General features: G+C 41.4%; 1 protein-coding gene across 2 annotated transcripts in view; it reads left to right on the top strand.

Annotated features, from left to right (window-relative positions):
• The window catches only part of LOC130908816 (prickle-like protein 2), a 91,942-nt gene extending 79,686 nt beyond the window's left edge, over positions 1-12,256 (top strand). For both annotated transcript variants that reach the window (XM_057824676.1, XM_057824668.1), the window contains 5 exons: positions 447-650; positions 1,877-2,063; positions 3,441-3,595; positions 4,250-5,063; positions 6,449-12,256. In XM_057824676.1, coding sequence (XP_057680659.1) covers positions 447-650; positions 1,877-2,063; positions 3,441-3,595; positions 4,250-5,063; positions 6,449-7,392 — 2,304 coding nt within the window. In that variant the 3' untranslated portion in view covers positions 7,393-12,256. The remainder of the gene's footprint in view (positions 1-446; positions 651-1,876; positions 2,064-3,440; positions 3,596-4,249; positions 5,064-6,448) is intronic.
• Positions 12,257-12,998: the final 742 nt, after the last annotated feature.

Below are 12,998 nucleotides of genomic sequence, written 5' to 3'. Positions count from 1 at the left end.
GTCAGGCAAATGTACCACTACACCAGCGACTCTTTTTCCAGATGGGTATTTGAATTAGGAATCTTATTTTTGACTAGATCAAATGGCCAGCCTTGTAAAAAAAACAGTTCAGTATTACTTAAAAGAATGCATCTTAAATAATCAGCACAAGATATCCTGAAATTTTGTAGCAGCTTTATTTATTGCGCTATTATCGTAGAATCTCGTTGAAACATTTCTTATTTTCCCACTGTGTAAAATTGTTGCCACCCAAGCCATCTAAATTGTTTGAAAGTGATCCACGTGGCCCCAAGTCATCTGCTTTAGTTATCCCAAACTAAATATCCGTTCACCTGAAATCAGAAATTAGTAGTATCTGAGTACCGGTATCGATGGCCCATTTCTAAGGAAGCTTTACAACTCATTTTTTGTGTTACCATCTGCTTCTCTTCTTTCCTTTCTAACAGTGCGGTGGTCAGATAAAAGGAGGCGACATTGTGGTGTTTGCCGCCAGGGCGACACACGGAAAGTGGTGGCACCCAAATTGCTTTGTATGCTGTATGTGTGAGGAAATGTTGGTGGATCTCATCTACTTCTACCAGGATGGCAAGCTCTACTGTGGCCGGCACCACGCCGAGCGACTGAAGCCACGCTGCTGCGCCTGCGATGAGGTGCGCCTCTCCGGGCCGGGTGCCCTTAATTGTTGGGAACCGCAGAATGCCTGCAAGCACATATACTTGGAAATGGTTGGAACTGGTCTGGTGTGAAAAGATGGCTCAGTGTTCGTGTTCTGTTCAAAAAATCTGCTTGTGTTTTTCTGTGCCGTATGTAAGGCAAGCAGGCAAGTCACGACAACAAATTGTCCATTTTACTTTTTCTCTAAAGTCTTGAAATGATCATTGGCCTTATTTGAAAATAAGGTACAACATAAAGTTTTCCTTATACACAAAAAATATACTGTATATTGGCATACTGAACCCTTATGGCACACAATGAGCAGAATAATTTTGGTCATTATCTTGCTATGACATCTTGTCCCATTTTCTTCCAATATGACAATGTATGTTGTGCTTTACTAAATACAGCACCCGCTTTTGTATTTTACTCTTACCGAAGCCAAAATTGGAAGATGCCGGTGTTACGCACTGATGGGCAGGGTTAAATGTGTGTTTTGACTGATCTTACTTGCTGTTATCTATTTCAATCAAAGGCCAGAAAACCAGGGAGAGTGGGTGATAGGCTAACAGGGCTCTGACATTGGTTCCTCTGCTAAAATTTGACTGATTTACCTTTGTGTCCGTCAAAAGACAAATCAGTGGGAAGTAAAGGCTGATTGTTTGTCTTTTTTTCCCCTAAATCAGAACGTGATCAGCTGACATTACCCATCTTCTGACGATATACCAGTCGATCACAAGACACGTATTGAGCACCTCTGGTCTGATCAGCTCAAACTAGAAGTGTAAACACAGAAGATTTAATTGGTTTATCGACATGTATTTTGATCAGTTAAAGGCAAAGTTTACTAGAAATAATTCAAATCCTTAACGTTATATATTGTAAGATTTTTGTGGACTTAAGAAAAGCAGATTTTTAGGTTTAAATAGATTGAGACATTTACCAACATCTGCTTTCGATGATCTTTTTTGTTATTTTGTCAACCCACTTGACTGCGACCACCATCAGCAATCAATTTAACAACATCCTCTCTCAGACTATTTCACCCAATTATCATGTTCTACACTCAGTTCTGAAAAAAAAACTTTATCTTGTTTTGGTTTTAATGAGTTTTTGGTTGACTGGTAAAATTAATGAAAAAATGTGGACAGGTAGGGCAAACAGTCATGTTTTCCTGGGTTCAAAATGATCTTTGAACTAAATTGATGTATTGTACATGCAGATCATCTTTGCTGATGAGTGCACTGAGGCAGAGGGCCGACACTGGCACATGAAGCACTTCTGCTGCTTCGAATGTGAGACCACCCTCGGTGGCCAACGCTACATAATGAAGGATGGACGGCCACACTGCTGCAACTGCTTCGAATCTCTTTATGCAGAGTACTGTGATGCATGTGGAGAACATATAGGTAAGCAATGTTGATTTCATTTCATTTCATTTATATATCTGGCAACATGACATGATCATTAACTTCTTAACACACACAAAAAGACATTAATTTCAAGAATGGATTTCATCTGCTTTGGCCTAGTGTACCACAAGTGTGGTGAGGCGCCGTTAATGCAATGCGATGTAATAGATGTTACATAGTGGGAAACCATCTTGTATTCGAATGGCTTCCGCGAAAGATGATTATATACTCTCGATATCAACGACAAGGCTGGACACATATACAGTATTTGTCCTTTCATATATGGCGGAAAACACAGACAAGACTGAAAAAGCAATTTTCTGCTCTTGCACTCCTCTTTAAAAGAAACTGCTGCATTTTAAGCCAAAACAATTGTTGTGTTTGATAGAACAATATGTCTATATGCTGCCATAGCAGATTTATGGCGCATTAAGCCCCCAAACTATTTTTAATTTGTCCGTTTTACCCTTGAAACCCCTGTTTACAGACGTCGCGCAACCACTATTGTTTAAACCCAGCCATAAAACGAAGGTAATTAATTATATTTACCATTCAAAATGTCTGTCTTTTTTAGCTTTGAATCATTAATTGATGTCTAATATTTCGTTAAAAAAAAAAAACGACTTTAAAAAATTATTCACTCACATATTTTCAACTTTTAAACAAAGTACGTCACAATGAAAAAAAAATGGTGTCTGTAAAAAAGTCATGGATATCTACCTCATAATGTCGCATTTTCTCCGATATGTTAGATAATAAATAATCGAACCAAACAAAGAAAAATTGGAAAAAAAAAAACGTTTAAAAGGGTAAATATATGAAAAAGAAAATCTCGAACACTCCTGGATGTCTGCGATTTCTGCATCGCGACCCTTGTTTTATTACCATGTTTCACCCATAAAATCCCCTCAAAATCCAGCTGTGGCCATTCACAGCTGTGTCTTGACACTCGGTGATACATGCTACATGGAGTTTTTGGATCGAAAAAAGGTAAGTATGCGATAATATCTCGTTAAAGTCATGTCGTCTGTAATTCTGCTCTCGCGTGATCTCACCTCCAGATAGGGTTTTGCTGTTTAATTTTTTTTTTTTTTTTTTTTTTTTTCCTCCTGTTCAAAATGTTTCTTCCCCCAGAAAATTGAGATTTTAAGCTTTCCAATGATGTATTACACATGCATATCGGACAGTTTTGAAATTTGGCCAAATTGGGGGTCTCAGAGCGGAACTTCAAGTGTTTTCCGCCATAAACTGAGAGATCACAAAATTTTCCTTGTTGAGACAAAAAATTATCAAATTCAATCAGCCATCAGTGTTACCATTCCTCCATAGTATGTCTTTGAAACTTCTGCTAACCATTGTGTGTTGTTACTACAGGCATTGACCAAGGCCAGATGACCTACGATGGACAGCACTGGCACGCCACTGAAGAATGTTTTTGTTGTGCTCATTGCAAGCATTCTCTGCTTGGCCGTCCCTTTCTGCCAAAGCAGGGACAGATCTTTTGCTCACGGTCCTGCAGCGCTGGACAGGTAATCACTGTACAACCAATTAAAATATTCATACTTATAATAACTATTTCAGTATTCCTAAACTTTTATGGAGCAAAGCATACAAACAAACAATTATGTCCCAATTGTTTTCTACGGTTCACTGAAATATTAACAGATGTGAAATCTGGGCTTGTTTAGTTGAACACAAAGCTATCATTCAGTTGAAAAAAGTAGATACACAGGTTAATTGTACCTGTGAAATCAAGGGGAACGGCATTTAGCATAATTTCCTGTGTTTAGTTTGCACTCGGGTATCATACGCACCCCCGTCATCACCCTCCTTCTTATATCTTCCTGTACAAGTTAATTCAACTGAAAGTGCACATGTCCCATTACATTCCAACAACACTAATTTTCAGAGTGTCACAGCGTACTTCAGTGGGAGGTCTCACGTGCCCACTTCACAGCACAAATCTAAAATCTTCCCAAGACCCGCTTACTTAAAAGCTAGACATGAAAAAAGAACCCTATATATCACAAGTAAAGAAAGATGGCCAAAGAAACACCTCTGAAAAGTAAAATTGGATAACTTCTCATAGCACATCTGATTATCTTTTAACAGCAAATAAATTTTGCTACCCTGGTGAGTCCGATGCATAAGCATGTGCTGATTGTTTTTATTGTCTGAATCAGGACCCAGATGAGTCCGATTCGTCAGACTCTGCTTTCCAGAGCGCCCGATCTCGTGAGTCTCGACACAGCACCAAGATCGGTAAAAAGGAGCGCAGAAATGCTGAGCAGGAGCGGAGGAGCTTAGATGCCCGCCAATCAGCTCCACCCCCGATGCCTGACCGACTGTCATCTGAAATTGATCCACTGACTGTTCAGATGGACCGTTTAAGTGTATCAGCTAGCCAGACTCCAAGCAGGACACCTAACCGCACTCCCAGCCGTACTCCTAGCCGCACTCCAAGTCGTGCTCCAAGCCTTAACCAGGTGTGGATGAGCCGAGATGACCCTTATGTCCCTGGTTCCTTTGATGCCACCCAGCGAGAATCTTCTCCTACACAGCCATCTCTTCATCTTCTGGGTCCCTGTAACGCCAGACAAGTCTACAATCCCAATTCAAATGTTCATGCTCCAGCCCAGAGCCCTGTAAACCCAGGAAAAAGGCCTGATTCCTGGGGTAAAGAACAAGGCAATGCAAAGAGGACGCCCATGGCTGCCCTAAGGGGACACTCTTTCAATGATAACTGGATCCACCACGGCCAAGATGAGTTTAGGCCCAATAAGTTACGCACACAAATGAGTTTCAATGAGATGTCAAGCCAGAACCAAGGATTTTCTGACAAGAGGAGCATTAGCCTGCATGGATTCCAGCGAGACGGCAGGCCCCCACTCACCCGAAGGAACCCCATCAACGCCATGAGCTTCAATGAGCCGCTGACTCCACTTGAACAGACACCTCGTGGCTCCACGGACTCCCTGACTGTGTCAAATGCTACAGGTAAATACTTTGCACATGCAGAGTGATCAACATACAGTGAGGCAAATAAGTATTTAGTCAACCACTAATTGTGCAAGTAGCACAAATAGCAGTGATGTTTTGGGGCTGTCGTTGGGCAACACGGACTTTCAACTCCCTCCACAGATTTTCTATGGGGTTGAGATCTGGAGACTCCAAGACCTTGAAATGCTTCTTACGAAGCCACTCCTTTGTTGCCCTGGATGTGTGTTTGGGATCATTGTCATGCTGAAAGACCCAGCCATGTCTCATCTCCAATGCCCTTGCTGATGGAAGGAGATTTTCACACAAAATCTCTCTATACATGACCCCATTCATTCTTTCCTTTACACAGATCATTCATCCTGGTCCCTTTGCAGAAAAACAGCCCCAAAGCATTATGTTTCTACCCCCATGCTTCACAGTGGGTATAGTGTTCTTCGGATGCAATTCAGTATTCTTTCTCCTCCAAACACGAGAACCTGTGTTTCTACCAAAAAGTTTTATTTTGGTTCCATCTGACCATAACACATTCTCCCAGTCCTCTTCTGGATTATCCAAATACTCTCTAGCGAACCGCAGACGGGCCTGGACGTGCACTGGCTTCAGCAGGGGTCACGTCTGGCAGTGCAGGATTTGAGTCCCGTGGTGGCGCATTGTGTTACTGATAGCAGCCTTTGTTACTGTGGTCCCAGCTCTCTGTAGGTCATTCACTAGTTCCCCCGTGTGGTTCTGGGATTTTTGCTCACCGTTCCTGTTCTCATTTTGATGCCACGTGGTGAGATCTTGCATGTAGCCCCAGATCGAGGGAGATTATCAGTGGTCTTGTATGTCTTCCATTTTCTAATAATTGCTCCCACAGTTAATTTCTTTAGACCAAGTGTTTTACCTATTGCAGATTCAGTCTTCCCAGCCTGGTGCAGGTCTACAATTTTGTCTCTGATGTCCTTCGGCAGCTCTTTGGTCTTGGCCATAGTGGAGTTTGGAGTGTGACTGACTGAGATTGTGGACAGGTGTCTTTTATACCGATAATAAGTTAAAACAGGTGCCATTAATACAGGTAATGAGTGGAGCCTCGTTAGACCTCGTTAGTAGAAGTTAGACCTCTTTGACTGCCAGAAATCTTTCTTGTTTGTAGGTGACCAAATACTTATTTTCCACTCTAATTTGGAAATAAATTCTTTAAAAATCAAACAATGTGATTTTCTGCTTTTTTTCCACATTCTGTCTCTCATGGTTGAGATTTACCCATGTTGACAATTACAGGCCTCTCTAATCTTTTCAAGTGGGAGAACTTGCACTATTAGTGGTTGACTAAATACCTATTTGCCCCACTGTATATGATCCAAAGGGAATGTTAATGAGAAATGTTCTTTACAATTTCACAGGCAACTCTCTCGATGGGGTCAGCAAGCGTCAGGAGAATTTGTCCAGGTTCTCCATGCCTGACTTGAGCAAGGATTCAGGTGTAAATGTATCTGAAAAGAGTAATATGGGAACACTGAGCTCCTCAGTCCAGTTCCACAGCACAGAGTCTTTGTCCTCCTCTCGTCTCTTTAACAACAACTTGTACACTCCACACAGAGTGGGATACCCACTGCAGTACTGGGATGGACCGCAGCCACTTGGTTTTGATAGCAAAGGTCGTGTCGGTGTAATGGGCAGCAGCGGTAACTTACGGATGGCACCCATGAGTGACAGAATGCCCCGTCGACTTATTAACGGGCAGGAAGTTGCATCCCAGAAACAACAGCCCCAACCAAGACGTCGCAAACACCATCGGGGAACCGGGCAACACCGCAGCGGCCGCCACCACAAACGCTCCCGTCGATCTCGCTCTGACAACGCCCTGCACCTGGTGGCGGACCGACCTACTCAAATGGTGGAGCTGCCGTACCATCGCGTCCAGGAGGATTACGATCGCTTCCCCTCTGGCCACGCCTCCCGGGAGTTGTTTGGGCTGGAGCCAGGTGGATGCCGACAGCAAGCCCACCGTCCATGTCCCCGCACCACTTCTGATCTCACACTCCAAAATGCTGGCTGGCAACCCACCGGGTTGGGCGGACCATGCTGGGGAGATGCATACATGGAAGCTGCCGACCCGTGGTGCTCCAGCTGCTCCTCTTCCTCTGAATCTGTGGAGAACGAGGGCTATTTCATGGGCGAACCAATTCCTCGGCCCGTTCAGCTGTGCTACATCAACAACGAGGAGCTACGACATCGCTACAGCCCCTCTGGAATGGCTGGCCACCACGCACCTCTGCACGGCCCTATTCCTGCCCAGCTGCATGCCCGTCAGAGGAGGAAGAGCAAAAACTGTATTATATCATAAATTCTGAAATTTAAAAAAAAAACATTATCGGCATGGGAAATAGGGAGGTGAACGAGATGAGAGAGACAGGTGAGGAGACGAGAAAAGCAACAAAGAGTGGGTAGCTAAGTGTGAGATAGTGACAGATAATAGTGTGTGTGTGTAGGGGTGGACATAAAGAGACATGAGGCCTATTTTTCATGCTATGAAGTTACACAACTCGGGTAGTGTTTGTGTACACCTACACAGAATGATCTAACTACAAGAGGAAGTTCAGTTGTCTTACACAACACAAAACAAAAGGAATGTTTACACCTTTGGATGCGAACCTTCTGATTGTACTGAGAAGAAACACTGCTCAGTTTGAGTTCTAAATATGAAAATGGTCACGGTAAGTAAGACTAATGTGCGTGTTTGTGCGTGTGTCCATGTTTTAGGATGATCGGACAATCCCGTCACAGGTCAAAAAGGAACTAGAATGATACCGCAGATCAGTCTCTCTTTGACGTTAGCGTATCAATGTGGACAACGCAGATGTTGTCTCGGGCTAGTGAAAGCAACGTGCTTGATTCCAAGTGGTGTTTTTGTTTTACCTCAGCGGGATCCAGATACTGCTGGAATGGAGTATTAGCTAGCTAGCCATGTTAGCACCTTGTACAAATAGTCTGTTGAACCATGTGCTCTACATAGCCAACTTTCCACGCTTTCCAAGGACAGAGCGCTAGGGGGCCTCTGCTCCTTGACCATTCAGGCACAGTAACGTCAGGTATGGTCCTGTTTTCTCTTCTGCAACATGCTTTGTTTTTTTTTTTGTTTTTTTTTTTTGGGGGGAGTAATCATAGACAAGTATGAATAAAGATAATAACCCTAACAATAGAGGAATAATAACAAATAACGCAAATAATAATCTTATGGAAATTAAGAAGGATACCTATTAAATGTTTATATAGTAATACAAATATTAACGCAATGGATATATAGTAATGTAAATGTCATGTACATATGGTCTTAAATATCTCTATATTTTGTAACTAAAGAATCATTATTTGTACAATATCGTGTACTGATAGGGATACTTGCATGTTGTTTTGTTGTTGTCGCATATTTAAAATAAAGTGTGCTTCTATGAACAACCAATAACGCAGTTTTCATACTGAAGTTGTGTGCGTGTGTGTGTGACTACCCTCAGACCCACAGCGACAAATTTTGAAATACGGTCAACGTTTTAACAATATTTACTGAAAGGTTGAAGACAAATTCCAGTAACAAATTGCTTGTCGTCAATCAAAATCAAAAGGGGTCTTTGTTTTAAAGGTCTGGAGTTCAAGATTTTCTTCTCAAACTCAGTGCTGTACTCAACCATGAAGCCACACATTTTAGAAATTGGTTGTTGTCAGGAAGTTTTCAGGTGTTGTTTACTTTGTTCAGATCTAAGTACTTTATATAAGAAGGGGGAACAAATTACAACCACAACAATAAAAATGATTATAACAGTGGTTCTTAACCTTGCTAAAGTTACCGAACCCCACAAGTTTCACATGTGGATTCACCAAACCCTTCGGAACTAGCTAATAAAGCATTCTTTTTTTCAAATTCAAAACCAATTATCTAAGCTAGCAAGCTAATAATTTAGCAAATTCCCGATCAAAATTCTTCTCATTTTGACAGCATGTTTTATAAACAAGTCAAAATTTGAGACTACGCTGCTCATTGGTCTGTTGTATCACATCATACCAAGTGCGAGTTGACCTTCCACTGAGAAAACCAGTTCCTCATCTCATCAGGTCGAAAACTAGCAGTTAAAAGAAATGGATTAAGCCTGTAAATTGGCAGCAAAACAGTCCAAAATCTGGTCTATAAAGCCACTTTGCCTAGATTTAATCAGCGTATGAAAATAGGGCTCTGCGTTTCTTTACCTTCGCCGAACCCCTGGGGTTCGATCGAACCCAGGTTAAGAACCACTGGATTAGAATATCTATTAGACTGGTGTTACACAAAATTGAGCATCTTAATTTTTGTAACAATGTTTTTTTTTTTTGCAACTGTTTAGGTGTGTCAGGTTGCTTAATGGCTTTTGACACAATCGGCATCCGGATGGGTGCACTATCGGGGTAGTGTTTGGGTACTGTTAATCATATGACATGCAAACATTATCATCGCTTTAATGCATGGATGAAGGCAGCAAAAATGACAGGCGGCATACTTGATCACCTGGAAAAAGATTCTTTTTGCTTGAACCCAGAGGAATCCAAGAAGACAGACAGCATCTTTTTCCCAGAGAGTGAGAATCATTGCCTACCTCTCTAGATGTTTCCATGGCATCCATGCAGCGAGTGCATATTCACTTACAGCGGCAACTAAATTGCGAGCTTGAGCTGGTGTTGTTTGCGGACAGGTTGTGATCTATCTACTCCGCATGTTACCATTTGGGCTCGGTTGCCCTGCAACTGTGAAGAAGTGAAAAGGAGGCCATCTTGCGTACTGAGTGGGTGGATATACACAGACGAACAATAACAAGCCCAAGAAATGTTATCCCTTGCAATGGTGTTGGTTTTAAAGCATGTGTGTGTGATCTTAACAAAATGCACCAGCAAAAAATAAAGGGTAACACTTTATAATAACTATCCGTTTTACTAGTTAATAGATCATTAGTAAACTGTTGATAAATGATTTATTGTTGATTTGTGAAGTATTTGTTAACAGTTTGTTAAGCATTTACAGGGTGTTCCAATATGGTTGACCCCATTCTAAATGCCCATGCTAGTTGATGGATCTAAATAAAACTATATACACTTTATGTTGAAGGTCATAAGTTTTACTGGTTAAATATACAAAGAAAAGTACAAATGTTTGTTGGTTGTACGGCAGATTTTCATAAATGTGCAACATGAGCGCTGCCTGCAAAATGCTTTATCAAAATGCCTTTTCTTTTGAAGTGAACGGCATTTCTTAACCTAAAAAGATAGAGATGCCAAACGTTACACACAAAAACTTGAAACGTTTCTACACAAACTGTGTTTCATGTTAAGAACACTCTGTAAATGCTTAACAAACTGTTAACAAATATTTCACAAATCAACAATAAATCATTTATCAACAGTTTACAAATGATCTATTAACTAGTAAAACGGATAGGTATTATAAAGTGTTACCAAATAAAAGTCTTTCAAAGGATACCAAGCAAGAGCAAATGACCATATGGTGTGAAGTAGAATTCTACTCTTCTCAATGCAGTGTTGTGAGTGCATGATTCTGAATTTGCATATGATTATTGCACACAAGTCTACAATGGTGCATGGGGAATAGAACCAGATAGGAACCATATTGTGCTGATTTTAGTGTAGAAAAATATACTGTTGTCTACACTGTGGTGCCTTATGAGTTTAAAAGGGTGAGAAGCGATGAACTAAATTTACAGAACTAAAACCCTTAAGCCACTGATAGTTGAATCCAAAGGTGAGGCAACACGTGGGGACGGATAATACAAACAGTACTCACAGACATATATTCTTTATCTTCTGTAATATAAATAAACTACCAATACTACTGGCTTGTACAGAATTGTCCTAAATTTTTTACATTTTACATTTCTTTTAATTGTCATTACTGAGGTTTTGATTTAGGAAAGGCTGTAACGGATTAATGGCTGTGCTCATATGTTCATCTTGCTTTCCTGTGTGCCTCTACAAACTAGAAAACCATTTCTAAATGTTTTTATTTCTACCATTGCATGGCTATCTTGATACAACCTTGATTTTCTTCCAATGTCAAAGAAGTTACTTGTCCAAATAAGAGGGAACCCCCTCAGGATTAAAAATAATAATAATAAAAATATCCACATGATGAAGGTGACCAAAAAAGTGATTTATGTCTCAGAGCATTTTCTAATTTCTTGCCTGTCAATCTTACTGTTTGTGTTGATCTGTTCATAACTGTAACGTTCCCCAAAAGGGTGTCTGGAGATTATACACAACCTCACCCATCTCTCTTCGCCTTTCGTGCTTGCATTTGAAGGGGTCTTTGGTTTCTCCTGCTGTATTCGGCGCCTTTGTTTTGCCGCTCTCGCTGTGATCTCGCCTTCCCGGCTTTGGTTTGCGGCTGCTTTGAGGAACCTGCAAAAGAAAATGGTACAAAACAGTTGGACCGTTTCAATGAGACAGTTGGCTGGAGAGGGATAATGATGAGCTGGTAATGACTCAAAGATGATGGAAGTGAGGCACCACATGTCGACTTGAAACAACGCTCCAGTGAATTCTGAGATTGTTTGATGGCACATTTTGTTCAAAACACGTCAAAAGAAAATAAGACACATGGCTATCATGAGGCTTAAATGTCGACTCGACGTGAGAGGTATTCAGCCGCTATTCCCTCAAATAAAAAATATTACAACCATTACGATACTATTGTTTTTAATATGTTCATAATGTTTACTATCCTGTCTATAAACTCAATGCCTGTCATTGACAACAACAGACTTGAATCCTCATCTTTCAGTGCCGTAGATGGTGCTAGACGTCGTTTCAGTCAAAGTGGATTGGACTACCAGTGCCATTGATGGCAACCAATGATATAAAAGTACAGCAGATAAAGGTTTAAATTAGGGCTGTCAAACGATTTAAATTTTTAATCGAGTTAATCACAGCTTAAAAATTAATTAATCGCAATTCAAACCATCTATAAAATGTGCCATATTTTTCTGTAAATTATTGTTGGAATGGAAAGATAAGACACAAGATGGATAAACACTCACCGGCCACTTTATTAGGTACACCATGCTAGTAATGGGTTGGAACCCCTTTTGCCTTCAGAACTGCCTCAATTCTTCGTGGCATAGATTCAACAAGGTGCTGGAAGCATTCCTCAGAGAGTTTGGTCCATATTGACATGATGGCACCACACAGTTGGTGCAGATTTGTCGGCTGCACATCCATGATGCGAATCTCCTGCTCCAGCACATCCCAAAGATGCTCTATTGGATTGAGATCTGGTGACTGTGGAGGCCATTTGAGTACAGTGAACTCATTGTCATGTTCAAGAAACCACTCTGAGATGATTCCAGCTATATGACATGGCGCATTATCCTGCTGAAGGTAGCCATCAGAAGTTGGGTACATTGTGGTAATAAAGGGATGGACATGGTCAGCAACAATACTCAGGTAGGCTGTGGCGTTCCAACGATGCTCAATTGGTACCAAGGGGCCCAAAGAGTGCCAAGAAAATATTCCCCACACCATTACACCACCACCACCAGCCTGAACCGTTGATACAAGGCAGAATGGATCCATGCTTTCATGTTGTTGACGCCAAATTCTGACCCTACCATCCGAATGTCGCAGCAGAAATCGAGACTCATCAGACCAGGCAACGTTTTTCCAATCTTCTATTGTCCAATTTCGATGAGCTTGTGCAAATTGTAGCCTCAGTTTCCTGTTCTTAGCTGAAAGGAGTGGCACCCGGCGTGGTCTTCTGCTGCTGTAGCCCATCTGCATCAAAGTTCGACGTACTGTGCGTTCAGAGAAGCTCTTCTGCCTACCTTGGTTGTAACAGGTGGTTATTTGAGTTACTGTTGCCTTTCTATCAGCTCGAACCAGTCTGGCCATTCTCCTCTGACCTCTGGCACCAGCAAG

Source organism: Corythoichthys intestinalis, chromosome 2 (genome assembly GCF_030265065.1).
Source record: "Corythoichthys intestinalis isolate RoL2023-P3 chromosome 2, ASM3026506v1, whole genome shotgun sequence".
Lineage (NCBI taxonomy): Eukaryota > Metazoa > Chordata > Actinopteri > Syngnathiformes > Syngnathidae > Corythoichthys > Corythoichthys intestinalis.
This window is presented reverse-complemented; position numbering and strand designations above follow the sequence as displayed.